This window comes from Myotis lucifugus, unplaced genomic scaffold (genome assembly GCF_000147115.1).
Source record: "Myotis lucifugus unplaced genomic scaffold, Myoluc2.0 scaffold_101, whole genome shotgun sequence".
Lineage (NCBI taxonomy): Eukaryota > Metazoa > Chordata > Mammalia > Chiroptera > Vespertilionidae > Myotis > Myotis lucifugus.
The window spans coordinates 414,578-432,338 of NW_005871149.1; the positions used below are offsets into that span (position 1 = coordinate 414,578).

The 17,761-nt window shown below is 34.9% G+C and overlaps 2 protein-coding genes across 2 annotated transcripts in view; both read right to left on the reverse strand.

Moving 5' to 3' along the window:
• On the reverse strand, positions 1 to 4,989 carry TSHB (thyroid stimulating hormone beta). The gene is made up of 3 exons (XM_006092474.3): positions 4,956 to 4,989; positions 782 to 944; positions 1 to 344 (listed from the first exon to the last, which is right to left on the reverse strand). Exons 1-3 carry the CDS (start codon positions 4,970 to 4,972, stop codon positions 90 to 92), a joined length of 435 nt encoding a protein of 144 aa, XP_006092536.1. The 5' UTR covers positions 4,973 to 4,989; the 3' UTR covers positions 1 to 89.
• Positions 4,990 to 15,132: 10,143 nt separating this feature from the next.
• Positions 15,133 to 17,761, reverse strand: part of SYCP1 (synaptonemal complex protein 1) — a 63,807-nt gene continuing 61,178 nt past the window's right edge. Inside the window, exons 31-33 of the mRNA XM_023757020.1 lie at positions 16,556 to 16,699; positions 15,450 to 15,539; positions 15,133 to 15,359 (exon numbers count right to left, since the gene is read on the reverse strand). Of these exons, the coding sequence (XP_023612788.1) occupies positions 15,222 to 15,359; positions 15,450 to 15,539; positions 16,556 to 16,699 (372 nt within the window). The 3' untranslated portion in view covers positions 15,133 to 15,221. The remainder of the gene's footprint in view (positions 15,360 to 15,449; positions 15,540 to 16,555; positions 16,700 to 17,761) is intronic.

Below are 17,761 nucleotides of genomic sequence, written 5' to 3' on the forward strand. Positions count from 1 at the left end.
CACAATGTATTGTGAAATATATTGATATATTTTTAGCTTTATTCCAGGAAAACACATTTAACTGCATTGCACATTACAGTCTATTGAAGTTAGATAGAAACTCCCACCAAATAGGACTGCTGAGGTTTGGTACAGTAGTTTGTCTTGGTGATCTCATGTACACAGTCACTATAGTCAGTATTGCACTTGCCACACTTACAGCTTACAGCTATAGGGAAGGAGAAATAAGGACTAACATGGCGTGGGCATCCTGGTATCTCTACAGTCTTGTATATGAAGTCTCCATATGTACAAACATCCTGGGACAGGGCATATTTGGGAAGAAACTGCTTGCCATTGATATCCTGAGGAGAGAACAGAAAAAGGAGCATAGTATAATAGCACTTTAAGATGCCCATAGTCAATGGCAACAAATAAAAATCAACTCACTTATGTTTCTTTGTCACTAATAGGATTCCTCAGTCCCATTCCCCAATACCCACTCAACACATCCTCACTGAATCCCAAAGAGACAAATGTGGTACACACTCCCTTTTATCCTTAATCATGGAAAGGTGATAAGGCTTAAACAAAGTTTGGAAGTAAACTGTTTTAAAATTATCTATACCCACTGTGTTGAGTATAAACATATAGAAACCTGTGCCCTCTACCTCTAAGGAGCCAATTACCATTAGATTTGGAAAATGAGGTTGTGATTTATCTCATTTCCTTTCTGCATAGATATGGACAAAGTCTAGGTTTACCTAATGTACAGCTAAAAGAAGTAAGATGAACTACATACCCGTGTCATACAATATCCGGCACAGATGGTGGTGTTGATGGTTAGGCAATAATCACACTCTTTCCTTTCAACATGCATCATATACTCAGTTGGAATACAAAAAGACGTTGCTTGCCCACACAGAAGGCCAAAAAGCATGGATATCAGGAAGATAGCAGTCATGCTAAATCGAAGATAAAATTAAAGAATCTATTAGGTGTATCCTTTAGGATATTCAGAAGAGACATTTGGAAAGAGCCAAAAATATGTATATTTTAATACCATGCCTATATTGTCCTAGGATCTATATTAGGTGTTTTTACATAATTAATACCCGCAGTAATTTTTCTTTATACACTGAAGTGTTGCTCTGATTCACATACCCCACAGTGAATGGCAAGCCTGAAGCACCACAGCAGGAAAGTGGCAGAGACACATGTGCCAACTAAGTGTACAACAATTCATTCAATGAAAACAATCCAAATACCTGCCTCTATGACTGGAAGAAGTGAATGAACAGTTAGGCTTCAGTAAGGGCTTTCCCAGAACTCTAGTTTTCAAAAAAACTTTGGTTAAAAGGCCAACAAATGGGTCATAATAAGAAAGGCAAAGAAACCAAGAAAATGCATAACCAAAACATTAGTACCATCTCAATACAAATAATATTGCATATAATTTTACCCATTGCCTGTCAAGGAAGACAAGATGAAGCGGAAGACAAGATGAAGCTACAGAAAATCCAGAAAACATTAACATAAAATTAGGAGCTAACCCAGAAATCTAGATACTCTCTTTCTCCATCCTTAGGATATTCCTCTAATGTTGAAAAAAGTAGACTTGGACACATAAAAAATTATGTTACTCAGAAGATGTATGAAATTCATTATCTTAAAAAGATTTCAGACGCAGCCCTGGCCGGATGGCTCAGTTGGTTGGAGCATCATCCCATTCACCAAAAGGTTGCTGGTTTGATTGCCGGTCAGGCCTCATGCGCAGGTTGTCGTCTCAGTCCTCAGTAGGAGACATGCAGGAGACAGCCAATCAATGTTTCATTCTCACATTAGTGTTTCTCCCTCTCCCTTCCTCTTTCTCTAAAAATCAAGAAAAATATATTTTGGGGGGAAAAATTCAAATGCAAAAATTATAGGTTGACACTGAGAATAACAATCAAGGTGGCAGATACATTGTGGGCTAGCCAGGAGAGTCAAATATGTTTGGCTGCATAGAAGATACCAGAGGGTCCATGTGCCTCAGTCAGAAGAAGAACAAGTATCTCAAGAGTGCCTGTCTGCTGAAAGAATTTGTTCAATATCAATTGGCATCATAATGAGCTGGATAATGTTGGCATAATTATTTTAGTTCTGCTACTGAGAGCAGGTAACCCAGACTTTTGAATGTAAATTGGTCACTTCAGAGATTAAGAAGATTATTTTACCTTACAAATATAGTACAGTTAGCTAGGTATATTTGCATTTTTTCCTTCTTAAGTATTACTGTGAGAAAAGAAAATATTCATCTTAGTGAAGCAGATATCTTTGAACACAAACTTGTTTGCTTTTTCTATTAAATATGGCATAATTCAGTAAACATTTTATTCTATCAAAAATGTATCAAGATTTTCTCATATCTGTCCATTATATCCCAATACTATCTGTAAGCTGTATATACTAAAATTTCCATCAACTGAAATCTTAGAGACTCAGCCACAGTTAACCAGAATTCATCTTTAATTAACTTTTTAAGAGAAAACTAAAACCCCATTCAACAAATTACCAAGGATAAACATTTCTGCACTCCTATTCCCAGAATGAGAATTGCAGAAAAATTAGATAAGCATATATTGAGCATGTGAACCAGGCACTGAGAGATACAAAATGCGTAAGCTATCTATGGTCCTTGAACTCAGGGCTGACAGTCTAATAATGGAGGAGATAAGTATGAACAAACACTAATAATAAAAATACATATTGTTCTAAGTGCTCTGAAAGAGTCCAAATTATGACTCTGAAACCCCCAAATGATATAGACAAGGAAGTAAGCTAACCCATTAAGAAGGGTTTTCTAGTGAACCCTTTTATTTATTTTTTTCAATCTTTAATTTCTTTATTGATTAAGGTATTACATATGTGTCTAGTGAACGCTTTTAAATAAAATGTTGCATATTCAAGCTTTCCTTGGAGGTTTGTTGGTATTTCAATTAGGGACAGAAAATATAAGAACTCGTTGCTCATGGAATCTGGTTTTCTCAAATGCTTCACAAATGTGAGCTCCCTCGATGGTAGAATTGGTTCCCTTATTTTAGAGCCACAGACTTGGAGGATCCTCTGCAGAATCTTAAAAATATCAACTGAGAACATTATATAAAGTACTCACCTGTCCTGATCATATGGTTCTTGCCTGACTAGCCAGCCAGCCAGCTACTGGATTTTTGCCATAGGAAATCATTAACTTCACGTTTTAACTTTTAGCTCTATGATGCTATGTAAAATAGATGTGTGGCAACCTAGTGGTGAGAATATTGGTCCTGGATTAAGGAACACAATTGTATTTTAAGAATTCCCATGAATCTATGAGAAATTGACTTAAATATTTAATTGGTCTGGGCCTTATTTCCCCAACTGCAAAACAGAAAGAAAAGAAAAAAAAGTACACCTGACCTTTTTTAAAATTGTAGAATAAACAAAAACTATTTTGGAACTTTTACCCATTGTCATTCATTCTGGACACTAGACATTTTTTCAAAGTTACTCTTATAAATATAAAACTCTAAACTAACAAAAGGAAATGTTAAAAGCACTGAATTATCAGCAAAGTATCTGTATAACTTTGTGGATGTAAAGAAAGTAAAAATTATCCTTTTTCCTTAACTGCAAATAAAATTCTACCTAAAAAAAACACCTTTCTAAGCCTCAGTTTCTTTATCTAGAAAAGCAAAGCTTAGAACCAGAAGATGATCAGGAAGTTCTTTTCAGTACAAAGAATGTGTGATTCTATGTGATAAATTAGTGTCAGACTCCTGGTCTAAGAGTTAGTGACCTAGAATTCTGCTTCCAAATTTCATTGTAATGTGTGTCACTGAGCAATTTAATAACTTTGTGCCCCTCATTTTTCCATATGCTCTATCCTAATCTCATTAAAAAAAAACATAACAATACATATGATGAATTTGGAATGCTACAGGAGACTATATAAATATATACATAAATATACATATATATATACATATATGCCACAATTTCTCTTTTATCACCAGATTCTTATCTTGGCAACTTAATTGCCTCTTTTAACATTATCACAAATTATTTATTGGGCTGCTAAACATAAGGCATGATTTAAGCCCTAATAAGATATGCTTTTTTCAGTGGCATACCCATATATGTCTATACTTCCAATGTTTTCCTTATTCTAATATATCTTCTTTCTTTTGCCCCTTATTCCACTTTTTCTTTCCTTTTTTTTTCTCTCACTACCTTCATTCTCAATAAGCACATTTCTCTCTGCTCTGCCAATTTCCTCCACCAATTTTTTTCTCTCCAAATCCCTTACTACATTATGAAAAGAATCAACTGCCCACCCTATAAACAATCCAGGAACTTAACTAAAGCAACATATTATTCTAGAGAGTAAAATGTACTATAAGGCAGGTGTGTGCACGGGACACTATCCAAGGTGGTGTAGCTATTAAATAACTGAAATAAGACACAGTAAATTACACCTACAGATATTCAAAATTGAATTCACTCTTAAGTTTTCCCAGAAGTATATCATCAAAGATAACCATTCGTAATTGACATAATTTAATAACATACTATACAATTGATAAAATTATTTCAATTGAAATGTAAATAGGAAGAGAAAGCCATGAACATCAATCAGGGAATTAACCTCTTCGAGTTAATAGAATTTTTTCCTCATTTTTATATATGTAGTTCACTCAACATTGAACTATTTTGGAGCAATAATTAAAATTCTTAGACCACTGGGGGTAGGGGAGGCCAGGGGATTGTCAAGGGGGGGGGGGAGGAGACATATGTAACACTTTTTGTAATACTTTAAGCAATAAAACAATAAAAAAAATTCTTAGAGCCAATCCAAATTATCACTCAACATTTGCCATTTTTTAATAAGTGCTAAAATGGTGAAAGTGGGAAAAGAACATTTCATTTTGCAAAGCCTTCTCAGTGTAGACACCTACCTTACTTTGTTCTGCATTGGTGAGCTGATGCTGTAGTGACTCAGACCAAAACCTCTTGGTTCATTTTATACCCTTTGGGATAAGTCCTCTCTGATCTTCTTGTTTATATAATTGCGTTTGAATTACTGCTTCCTTATCTGAAAAACATCTATTGAAAATTCATACTGAACCCCAAATAAAATGTGTTTAGATAAACAGGGCTTCCTCTGGAAACTGACATTATTGCAGCATAAATTTCCCTTTCTCCTATTTCAAAATAAAATTACCCTTTAAAATACATCCTTTATTAATATTTACTAATATAACAAAGGATACACACAGAAGGAGAAAAAAACCTTAACATCATCTAAGTAAGATATGGAAATGAAAATTTATTTAGGGCTTGAGTGCCCCAAATTTCACGTAAGTGCTCATTTAGATGTAAATAAAATTACTGCTTATCTACCAAGCAAAGACAACTTTTTATAGAAATCCAGGACAATTGGCACACGTTTCTGAGTAAAACAAAAATAATAATAAGTTTACGTGTGACACGAACTGAAAGTAAAAAGATGGAAAAAGATATTTCATGCAAATGTTAACAAAAAAGAGTTGGGGTGGCAATACTTATAGCAGACAAAATAGACTTTAAAACAAAGACTTACAAGAAACAAAGAAGGACATTATCCTATATAATAAAACCCTAATATGCAAATAGACTGATTGGTGGAATAATCAGTCGCTATGATATGCACTGACCACCAGGGGGCAGATGATCAACCCAGGAGCTGCCCCCTAGTGGTTAGTGCACTCCCACAGGGGGAGCGCCACTCAGCCAGAAGCCAGGCTGATGGCTGGCAAGTGCAGCCAAAGTGGTGGGAGCCTCTCCCACCTCTGCTGCAGGCAGGTAGTAAGGAGCCAAGGGTCCCAGACTGCAAGAGGGCGCACGCCGGGCTGAGGGAACATTCCCCCCTCCCCCGCAACCCAGTGCACAAAATTTCATGCACGGGGCCTCTAGTATAATGATAAAGGGATCAAACCAAGAGGATATAGCCCTTGTAAATATTTCTGCACTCAGCATAAAAGCACCTAAATATATAAAGCAAATCTTGATGGACATAAAGGGAGAGATTAAGAGTAACACAGTCAGAGTAGGGAATTTTAACATCCCATTGACATCAATGGATAGATCTTCTAAACAGAAAATCAACAAGGAAACAGCAGCCTTAAATGACACACTAGATCTGATTAATTTCATTGATGTCTTCAGAGCAAATATACATTCTTCCCAAGTACACATGGAACATTTTCCAGGATGGACCACATGTTAGGACACAAAACAAGTCTCAACAAATTTAAGAAGATTAAAATCAGATCAAGCATGCCTGGCTGGTGTGGCTCAGTGGTGGAGTGTCCACCTACGAACCAGGAGGTCATGATTTGATTCCCGGTCCAGGCTGCGGGCTCGATCCCGGTGTGGGGCGTACAGAAGGCAGCCCATCAATGATTTTCTCTTATCTATGTTTCTATCTTTCTCTCCCTCTCCCTTCCTCCCTGAAATCAATAAAAATATTTTTTAAAAGAAATCACATCAAGCATATTCTCTGACCACAGTAGAAATAATCAATTACAAGAAAAACTAAAAAATACACACACGGAGGTTAAATAACATGATACTAAACAAGAATGGGTTAACAGTGTTATCAAGGAATAAATGAAAAGATACTTTGAGACAAAAAAAAAATGAAAACACAACAACCCAAAATCTTTGGGACACAGCAAAAGCAGTCCTAAAAAGGAAATTCATAAAATTTACATGTGAAATAACAATCATTTAAGTAAAGACCAAATATGATAGGATATTAAACTGGTCTGAGATCAAATCCTGGCTCTTGCATTTAATAGCTATATGACATTGGCATGCTTGAGCTCTCTTTACTTCAGTTTCTTCATTTATTTATTGTTTATGTAGAGCACTTAACACCATGTCTGGCATATAGTAAGTCTTCAACAACTGATAGCTAATTTATAATAATTCAACATTTATTTACTTAGCAAATATTTAGTCACAGTGCCTCGTACATAGTGGGCAGTCACTATATTTGTTGAATGTATAAATGGCTAAGGAAGTGTATGAATAATTATTAAATTTTTAAAACCACATTTTTCCATCTCCATAGCTATAACTCAAGTTTACCTCCTCAATCCATTTGCCTCACTGTAATAAAATAAGCCTATAGTTCAACGAGAATTTCCCATTATACTCAGAAAAAAAGTCAAAACTTCTTAGTATCATTTATAAAGTCCTTCATATCTCTAATTTCATCTTTCCCCAGCTCCCACCCCTCCCCTTAACTTCTCCATCCTTTCTCCACTTTCTATGTTCTTCAGCCTAACTGAACTGAGTTCCTCAAATTAGTCAGACACTCTCTTCCCTCTAAGTCTTTTCATATGCCATTCCCTGTGTAACATCTGCCTGACCCCCCCCCCCACTCCATGCTTCATCTCCCCTAACTCCTACTCATCCTTCATGACTTAACTGAGAAAGCACCCTTTCTGCAAAACCTTCTCCGAGTCCCCCAGGCCTCTCTTGTGGTTAGTTGTTTAATAGAATTAGGAAAAATATATAGAACATCTAGCACATGGCAGATGATCAATAAATCATAGATGTTATTATAGATTATTGACAACCCCATAAGTCTTCACTTGTCCTCATCTTTATAATTAATGAAAGTTAATGAAAAAAATGAGGCCTGGTATAGGCAAGTCTACCTGGAGGGGGAATGAAGAGGTTAGGGCAGAATCTGGAAGACATACCAGGAATAGCCATTTCAGGGGCCCCCAAATCTTGGGAATGTGAGCTAATATGTAGTAAGAGAAGAAATCGAAAAAGAGTAAAGTGAAAATGAGGATGCCAAACTTGTTTCATGTGATTTCACGCAAGATGATAAAAGTACAGAAACTGTGGGAATGTTAGATGCTTGTTTCTAATGGAAATAGTGCCTCTGTTGTATAAAGTATTGATTCATGTACTCAGTTTCTTGCAGATTTATGTACATATCCCTGGGAAATATATATACACATAATAGGTAACTGACATACTCTTGGCCTACTACTAAAAGAATTGTAAAAAATATCATGCATTTGGGTAATAATTTTCTTTTCAAAGGGGCTCTAATATATATGATCTCATACTGTTAAGAGAATTCAGGCAGATTGAACTTTCATTTCCAGACTGGATTTACTCTCCCATCTCAAATAACTATAAACAGGACAAAATACACGAAACAATGGTTCTACACACATGAAAGGTTAAGCAAGATAGGAAAGTGATCCCAAAGAGACAGAAAACAGGCAAAGGAACTACAGCTTACTGCTGGAAGAAAGTTTCTCATGCAGGGATGGGTATCAAAGGCAGAGGCAAGAAGTGTCCCCCAAACTGAGGAGATGGGCTTGGGAGTCCATGGAGTTCAAGGCACTTGGGGTTCACAGGGAAACATATTACAGAGGAGAGAAATGCAGAGAGAGAGAATTCTGGAGATCTGCAGATAATCTCTTTGAATATCCAGCTGAAAACTGGTAAACTCATGCATGTGAAGAAACTAGATGAGGCTGGGGAAAGAAATACCTGAAAGGATTAATAAGAGCAGTCTTGGGACTCACACAGAAATAGGCATAGTACTTGGTCCAACTAACAACAGTGGAAAATTTCCTAATTCATGGGAAATTAGGTAGTATACTTAGAAGGGTTTTGCCTCAATTGTGGGGGGAAATTAGGCCTAGACTAAATGCTGCTTGACCCTGTCTAACAAATCTTTAAAGCAAGACCCAAAAGGATTAACTATTTGCAAACAACAGAACTAACTCAGAGAACAAAGTTGAAGAATATTTATAGGGATACAATATCGTTTATGCATTGTTTTCCTAAAACTCTCAACAAAGTCTATGTAGAGGAAATGTACCACAACACAATAATGGCCATATATGACAACCCACAGTTAACATCATACTCAATGGTGAAAAGATGGAAGCTTTTCCTCTAAGATCAGGAACAAGATAAGGATCCCCAATATGGCTACTTTTATTCAACATAGTATTACAAGACCTAGCCAAAGAAATTAGGCAGGAATAGAATTAAAAGGGATCCAAATCAGAAAGGAAGAAGTAAAATTATCAGTTTGCAGATTACATACTATATATACAGGGGTTGGCACAAGTAGTTTTACATTTGTTCAAATGGTAATAATATGTAGTAATAATACAAGAATAAACTGTGTTTTATGTACTCACAACTGTAAGCCTACTTTTTTTCAACCAAAATACCATTATAATAAATGAATTCAGTTAAAGTTGCAGGATATAAAATTAATATACAAAAATCTATGGTGTTTCTATACACCAACCCTGAACTATCAGAAACAGAAATTAAGAAACAATCTCCTTTATTATAGCAGCCCTAGGAAAATAATATATGCAGTTTATTGTATGTCAAACCTCAACAAAGCTGTTCTTAAAAATCCAGTAGCTAGAAATGATCTGTACCTATTACTCTGACTTCATGTCATACCACAGTCTCTTTCCACCTTTTATTTACTATGTTCCTTTGAATATTTTAAACCTGTTCTTGCAACAGGGTTTTCACATGTGCTATTTGTTCATGATGAAGACCTCTTTCACCAGATCTTCAAATGGCTTCATCATCTCAGCTTAAAAATGACTTCCTCAGAACAGCTTCCCTTGACCATTAAATCTGCCCCTGACACTTTTTATCCCACTATCTCATTCATTCCTTTTTCATAGCACTTACAACTTTCTAATATTGTATTATTTGTTTACATGTTTATTCTGTTTTTTCCCTTCCAACTAGAATGTAGGCCCCATAAATAGTAAAATCAGACTATTTCACATACTAGATGTTCAATCAGTACTTATTAAATGCGTAAATAAGTGGAAATGAAGGTGCTATTTCCAGAGTTTATAATTAGATACAAAGAGACATTATTAACTGCTCTAATATTCTATAGTTACAATGAAGCCATACTAAAATCAAAGTTTCCCGATGGCCTTTTTATTGCATTAAAACTGTAACTCATTTTTTTCTTTTTTTAAAATATATTTTATTGATTTTTTACAGAGAGGAAGGGAGAGGGATAGTTAGAAACATCGATGAGAGAGAAACATCGATCAGCTGCCTCCTGCACACCCCCTACTGGGGATGTGCCCGCAACCAAGGTACATGCCCTTGACCAGAATCGAACCTGGGACCCTTCAGTCCGCAAGCCGAGGCTCTATCCACTGAGCCAAACCGGTTAGGGCGATGACTCATTTTTAAAAGGAAAATAAAGCCTCAATATTCAATTAGCTAAACAGAGGAATGGCATTGGGAGTTAGAAACATCAATGAGAGAGAAACATCCATCAGCTGCCTCCTGCACACCTCCTACTGGGGATGTGCCCGCAACCAAGGTACATGCCCTTGGCCGGAATCGAACCTCGGATCCTTCAGTCCGCAGGCCGACGCTCTATCTACTGAGCCAAACCGGTCAGGGCGATGACTCATTTTTAAAAGGAAAATAAAGCCTCAATATTCAATTAGCTAAACAGAGGAATGGCATTGGCTATGAATGAGATTTATTAATATTTACCCTCCTTCAAAGAGTGAGTGTGGTAGCTTGCAAGATGCTCTACTTCTGTGAAATTCTAAAATCTCGTGCAACAGATACTTTTTAAAAAAATCAGTTTACCCATCTGAAGTCTAAATTATCTGTAGGAGTCACATTAGAATAATCTGCCATTTGAAACAAAATCTATTTATCTAAACTCCTTTCAATTTTTTTCTTAAACAATACAGATAATTGATAGTAAGTAGAGTTGGACCTAATGTGCATATTAATCATTGTATTATCTTGAAGCTCTCAAGTGGAGAGACAAAACTAATTTAATATGTATAAAATTATGTCAATTTACTTCTCCCTTTGATAAGTTAAAGCCCCCAATACGCCACATTCATATGAATTTACAAAAGCTTTCTCCATTTCAAAACGTTTTTAAGTTGGGATCATATATAAATGTTAATAGGAATTGCTAACATATTCTGTAATAAAACTCAGTGTTACAAAAGATCAGTATCAAGTATTCTTTCCTGTATATAAAACTTACTTCTCTATCCCTTAGTATATCATTCACTCTATTTTTCTTTCTTTATATAACCTCTTGGTAATTAGATATTATTTCTCTGGCTGAATAATATGAGCAGTATTAACTGTACTCACAATAACACGTGTAACCACTTCTCAGCAACTAATCAACAATGTTATTAATCTCACCAAAAATTATTTTAAGTTTTCTCATCTTTGTTTAGTACACCTTTTACTTTAAAAGAATCACAGTATTGTTATATGTAAAAATCAACAAAGAATTCTGTTAGTAAATATTAATTTACTAATTAATTATTTCTTGGAAGCCAAGAAATAATAAACTAATACTAGTAATGCAGTGAACTTCCTTCGCTATGTGTGTTAAAAAAACAAATGAAGTGAAAGAAGCTAGACTCAAAAGATCACGTATAGCCCTAGCTGGTTGGCTCAGTGGATAGAGCGTTGGCCCGTGGACTGAAGGGTCCGGGTTCAATTCCCAGTCAAGGATATGTACTTCGGTTGCAGAAGCCTCCCTGGCCCAAGCCCTGGTTGGGGCTCATGCAGGATGCAAGTAATGGATGTGTTTCTCTCACATGGATATTTCTTTCCCTCTCTCTTCTACTTTCTCTAAAAAATCAATGGAAAAATATCCTTGGGTGAGGATTAAAAAACAAAAAGATCACGTATAGTCTGATTCCACTAATTTGATTCCACTAATTTGAAATATACAGAATAGGTAAGGCCATGGAGTCAGAAAGCAAACTAGTAGTTTATCAGGGACTGGGGGAAGTAGGAAATAAGGGAAAATAACTTAATGAGTACAAGGTTTCCCTTGGGGATGAGGAAAATTATTTGAAACTAGATAAAGGTAGTGTTTGCACAACATTGTGGACATATTAAATACCAGAAAAATGTTCGCTTTAAAGTGCTTAATTTTATTATATGAATTTCACCTAACTTTAAAACAATGACAATTGACAACTTAAAGCAAAAATAACAATGTATTGTGGGATTTATAACATATGTAGAAGTAAACTGTATGTCAAGAAGTAAACTGTATGTCAAGAAAAGACAGAAATGGGAAATAGAAATATATTTCTGTATGGTTCTTACACTATATGTGAAGTGCCATAATAGTATTTGAGGTAAACTATGTATATGGCAAATCCTAGAACAACCACTAAAAATGAAAGTATAGCTAAAAAGCCCATAGTGTCAAAAGAATGAGAAGACACAGACTGGAGAAAATGTTTGTAAAAGACATATCAGATAAGGATTGTTATCCAAAATATACAAAGAACTCTTAAAACTTAACAACCTGATTTAAGAACGGACAAAAGGCTGAAGCGATCTCACCAAAGAAGACATACAGATGGCAAATAAGCTTATGAAAAGATATTCCACATCATATGTCAGCAGAGAAATGAAAATCAAAACAATAAGATCCCACTATATGCCTACTATAATAAACTCATGCCTGCATATGTAAAAATACAACTAAATACATTACATCTATTATCAATCTATCATGGAGGGGGGGAAAAGGATACCCTCTATGTTCTTCTCAAAGGTTACTAGGAGAGGGGAATTTGATGGAGGGGGACTCTGATGTGTATGGAGAAAAGAGAGTGGGTAAGGGAGAAAGCAAAAGGGGAAAAAAGAGGGCATTAAGATTTTAAATGATTACATTTATGTGTTGATGTAAATTATGTATATGCATACAGAATTTAAGTCATTTTTAAAACTATCTTTTCCCTTTCTTTTTTATTGCTTTTATAGGCCTCAAATTACTGATGTTCAAATGATCTTTTCAGTTACCTCCAACTCTAAACTCTGATTTCATAACTTAAATAATGTTAAGTCTTATCTGTCTCCTGTTTGCCATTTCCTATTTCTAACCCACAGTTGACCTGCCCTGATTAAAGTTCTTGATGTACTACTAAAGCCTGTGGACTATTAATTATACTCAATTCAGGTTGCCTGAATTATGAATAATTTATTTCTAACCTTTATATCAACCAAAGCAACTTGCTCTTTGACATCATTAATTTTTACATTTACATGAAGGAGACATTTTAGGAGTAGAATGATAAAGTTATGGATATTTTGCTTAGGACAGGTGTTAGATCTAATCTAAAAGTTTGGAACTTAAACTTCCAATCTAAGAAACTTTCCCTTCTCTCACCTGGACTACTTCAATAACTTTAAACATGCTGTTGGCTCCCAAATTTATACCATTACCCTGGAATTGTCTCTAAACCAACTTACCATCTCTATTTGGATGTCCAATATACATTTCAAACCTAACATGTCCAAAACTACAGCTCAAGCAAAAATATTGAAGCTATCCTTGGTCCTTTCTCTTTCTTATCACATCTCACATCTAATTTTCAAAATGAATCCAGAAGTTGACCACTTTATTCCCCTGCTGCTATCACCCTTGTTCAAGTCACTTACCATCTCTCATATGCATTATTAAACCCGTTTTCTGTTTGTCTTTGTCCCCTTTTCATAATGTTTTCAACACAGTGGTCAAAAAGAAAGATCCATATGCTAAAACGTGAGTCAGATCATGGCTCTTCTTTGCTCAAAAAAATCTACTGATTTCACATCTTATTCAGAGTAAAGCCAAAGCTCTTAAAAGTGGCTTACAAGCACTACATAATCTGCACGCCCATCCTGTTCATTATCAAGCCTTTTCTCCTTCTACTCTTCCTTTTGCACATTATCCTCCAGCCATAGTGGCCTCCTTGCTGCTTCCCAGATATATCAGGCACCGCCCCCCTCCCCGCCACCTCTGGGCCTTTGTATTTCCTGTTTCTTTTGCCAAAAATATTTACCCCAGATAGCCACAGACATGTTATTCAACTGTCATTTTAGTGAGGGCCACCCTACATAAAATTTCAACCCCTTTCATGCTCCCTAATACTCTGCCCTGTCTCATTCCTCCTTAGCAATTACCATTAACTAATATACTATGTTTCATTTATTTATTCTGTTTATTGTCTATTTTCCTCACTAAAATGTAAGCTCTAGAAGAACAGAGGGTTTATTTTGTTTTGCTCATGGTTGTACCCCAGTATCTAGAACAGCAGTTCTCAACCTGTGGGTCGAGACCCCTTTGGCGGTCAAACGACCCTTTCACAGGGGTCGCCTAAGACCATCCTGCATATCAGATATTTACATTACAATTCATAACAGTAGCAACATTACAGTTATAAAGTAGCAACGAAAATAATTTTATGGTTGGGTCACAACGTGAGGAACTGTATTTAAAGGGCCAGAAGGTTGAGAACCACTGGTCTAGAACTATGCTTCATCCTTAGGTAGACAATCCATAAATATTCAACAATGAATGTTGGATAAGTGAAGTAATTTAGGAAGTTATACTGGTACAGCCTTTTCCAGCAACTAAAAAAATTATCAATTTTATAAACTAGGTAAAGTTGCTTCAGAACTGTAAACTTTGGATAAAATGAGCTCAAGATTTTAAAAATTAATAGTATTATCAAAATTTTAATGATTAGCTGTCTAGAATGAGACTTATTAATATTTTACCCTCCTCAAAGAGTGAGTGTGGTAGCTTACAAAATGCTCTACTTCCGTGAAATCTTGTGCAACAGATACTTTTTTAAAAATCAATTTATCCATCTGAAGTCTGAATTATCTGTAGGAGTCACATTAGAATAATCTGCCATTTGAAACAAAATCTGTTTATTAAACTCCTTTCAATTTTTTCTTAAACAATACAGATAATTGATAGTAAGTAGAGTTACTATCTACAGAATCAAGGAGAAGCATTTATTTGCATTCAAAATATTTTAATAGTCAAGAATTAAAAGTAAATCTCAATAGTCTATTCCTAGCATTCAATGGCTAACTTTATAATTTGAAAACTTAGCCAAAACAGTTTTCATGAATACCAAAAAAAGGTAAAAACAAAATATAATCATCTAATTATCTGAATACAATGACAATTTTTCAGATAACATGTAGTTATTTCACATTTACACAAAAATATAAAGAAAGAAATAATATATGCAAACATTAAAAAGCCTCAATTACAGAAAAAAATTGGCTCTTTATAAAGTGAGAAAAAGTTAACTATGAATTTTGTTATTAGCCTCCTTAATCACACTGATTTTCTGAAATTAAACAAATAGCCTTTCTGCTTCCTTTAGTTTTTTTCTCCTATCCACTTTAGCAATCACAGCCCAACGGTCATCCCGCATTTTCCTCATAGCTCCGAATTTCGGCGCAGATCCAAGGGCTGTTAGAGATGAAGGGGTCTGAATTCAAAATAAAATCATAATATGTTTAATTAAAAAATTAAAGTCCAGCTTTTGAAATGTGCTTTCTGAAATAAATTTGTAAGTTACCTTTTTTGGTGTTCTGACACAAAAATGAGAAGTTGTTGAAGAATAATTCTTGCCTAGCTTTTTCAATGTCTCTTCCTCTGAAACCATGGTCTTAAAGAAAAATACAAAAATATAACTTGGGTATTGCCATCATAAATATTACATTATTAAAATTTTGTCTACATACCACATATGAAGGGGAGGAGGAGGGAAAGATGAAGGAGGAGGGAGGAAGAAAGAAGAGGGAAGAGAGAGGAAAAAGAAAAAAAGAGACAAAAAAGAATACTAAAGAAAGAAGACTATGACAAAATAGCCTCATTCTGCCAAAGACCTAAATTTTGATCCTATTAACTATATTCCTGAAAGGTTATGTAAAATACAAGATGCGTGTGAATAGTATTTTTCTAACTTCTATTTCACTTTCAGAGGCTTTTTATTACCACTTTCTCCTCCCCTTACTCCCAGCCTATTTACTCAACCCACACTTAAGTCCTATACAGGAAGCATTTATAATCACATAAAAATTAAAGTATCAGTTATCAATTTATGAGTATTGTAATCCTCCCAAATAATAATAGCTAACACTTATTTAGTACTTTCTTTATGTCAGGCACTGTTTTAAGCACTTTGCATATTTTAATTAGTTTTAATACAATTTTGTGAAGTAGGTATACTATTATCCTCATTTTAAATAGGGGAGGAACTGAGACACAAATATTAAGTAACTTGCTCAAGATTATATAACTAGTTAGAGGTGGAACCAGGATTCAAATCCAGGTAGGCTAGCTCCATTCACTGAGCCAAACTGGCTAGGGCTAACCTTTCTTTTTTGAAAAGAAAAGAAAATGCAGTAAAAGCTCCTTTATAACACTGTTGGAAAACAATATGGTTAATTATTTCAAATGCAACTATGTTATATCAAGTATTTCAAAATGCAATGTTTTCTAAAATTTAGAAAAATTATTTGAACCCTAATTTCTTTAAATTCTGTAAAAGCATAGGATTCTGTTATAGTAAAGTTCTACTGTATTTAGTATTGATAAATAATAGGATATTTCTTTATCAAGAAATAAAGTACACAATAATGTAAACAAATAATAAATACTGATTATTTGCAATGTGTTTACCAGAAGATCAGCAGATTCTGAACTATCTGAATTAATATCAAACTCAAAGACCATTTTTCTCTTTTTAGTATTCTCTTCAATGGGTGCATTCTTGTTTTCTCTTGGCTGAATTTTTAGTTTCGTTGGTGTCTTCACAGTATATGCCTACCCAAAAAGAAAAACAACACATTATCCCATCAAATAAAACATACGTTATTAACAAAGGCAAGTTGAGTCTTTAGTAATCAATAACTCTCCATTATTGTTGGCATGTTTATGAAGTATAAATTTTGAATAAGAATTTAATTTAGATGTTCTTGGTAATAAAACTTTTATAACTTTCTTCAAAAAAATATACAATAGTGAACTTTCTCTTTCCCTTGAACTTACTGAAGAAGATATTAGAGGGTGAAGAGGGAGAGAGTAAAAGGAAGAGAAAGAAACACTAGTTTTAACAATCACCGATCTTAAGAGGGGCTTTAATTTTTCTAGCAATTATTAAAACCAAACAATTGAGTGAGCATTGCTCTCTCAACAAAAATCCTTATTTATAAGAAAATAAGTTTGCCAGTTTTTTGTTGGTAAAGTAATTCACATTAGTCAATGTTTGTTATTCCATATTGCCCTGTAAGTTTTATAATTTTTAAAAGTATCTTTAAAGAGTAAGGTCAGCGAAATCAGCAAAAATGGCAAAGAAGCTCCGAAAATTCGCTCTCTCACAAAGCAAAGAAAATACTGATGAAAAATGGTGTCAGCTTTTTCAGAACTCTTAGAATTAATCAAAGCTTGCCATAACCTAGAGATATTTTCCATTAACTTTTCCTTGTCCCATCCTCTGTCCTCCAGCTCTATGTTAACCTTGAAAAAATAACAGCCCACATTCGTGGTTCAGCCTGGCAGCCTTAGAAGAGCAGAACAGAATTAGGGGTTCTTTCAAAGCTGTATTCCCAAAGGGCTGTCCTTATTTGACTTGTGTGGTGGTTCTCTGGAAGTCCTCACTTACAAGGCAGTTTGTTTTTGACCTGACTCAGAGCTCACACAGTACAAAAAAAAACTTTCAACTTGGTGTGTGTAGCATTTCTCAAAAACAATTACAGGCAAGTGTTTTAACTTTGCAGCTCACTAAGACAAGGACTATCAGTTGGGGTAAATGATAGATTACACAAAAATTTAGGAGTACAGCTTATAAATGAGATGTCCAAAGGGTGTTTGAAAAGCTCTGGCATA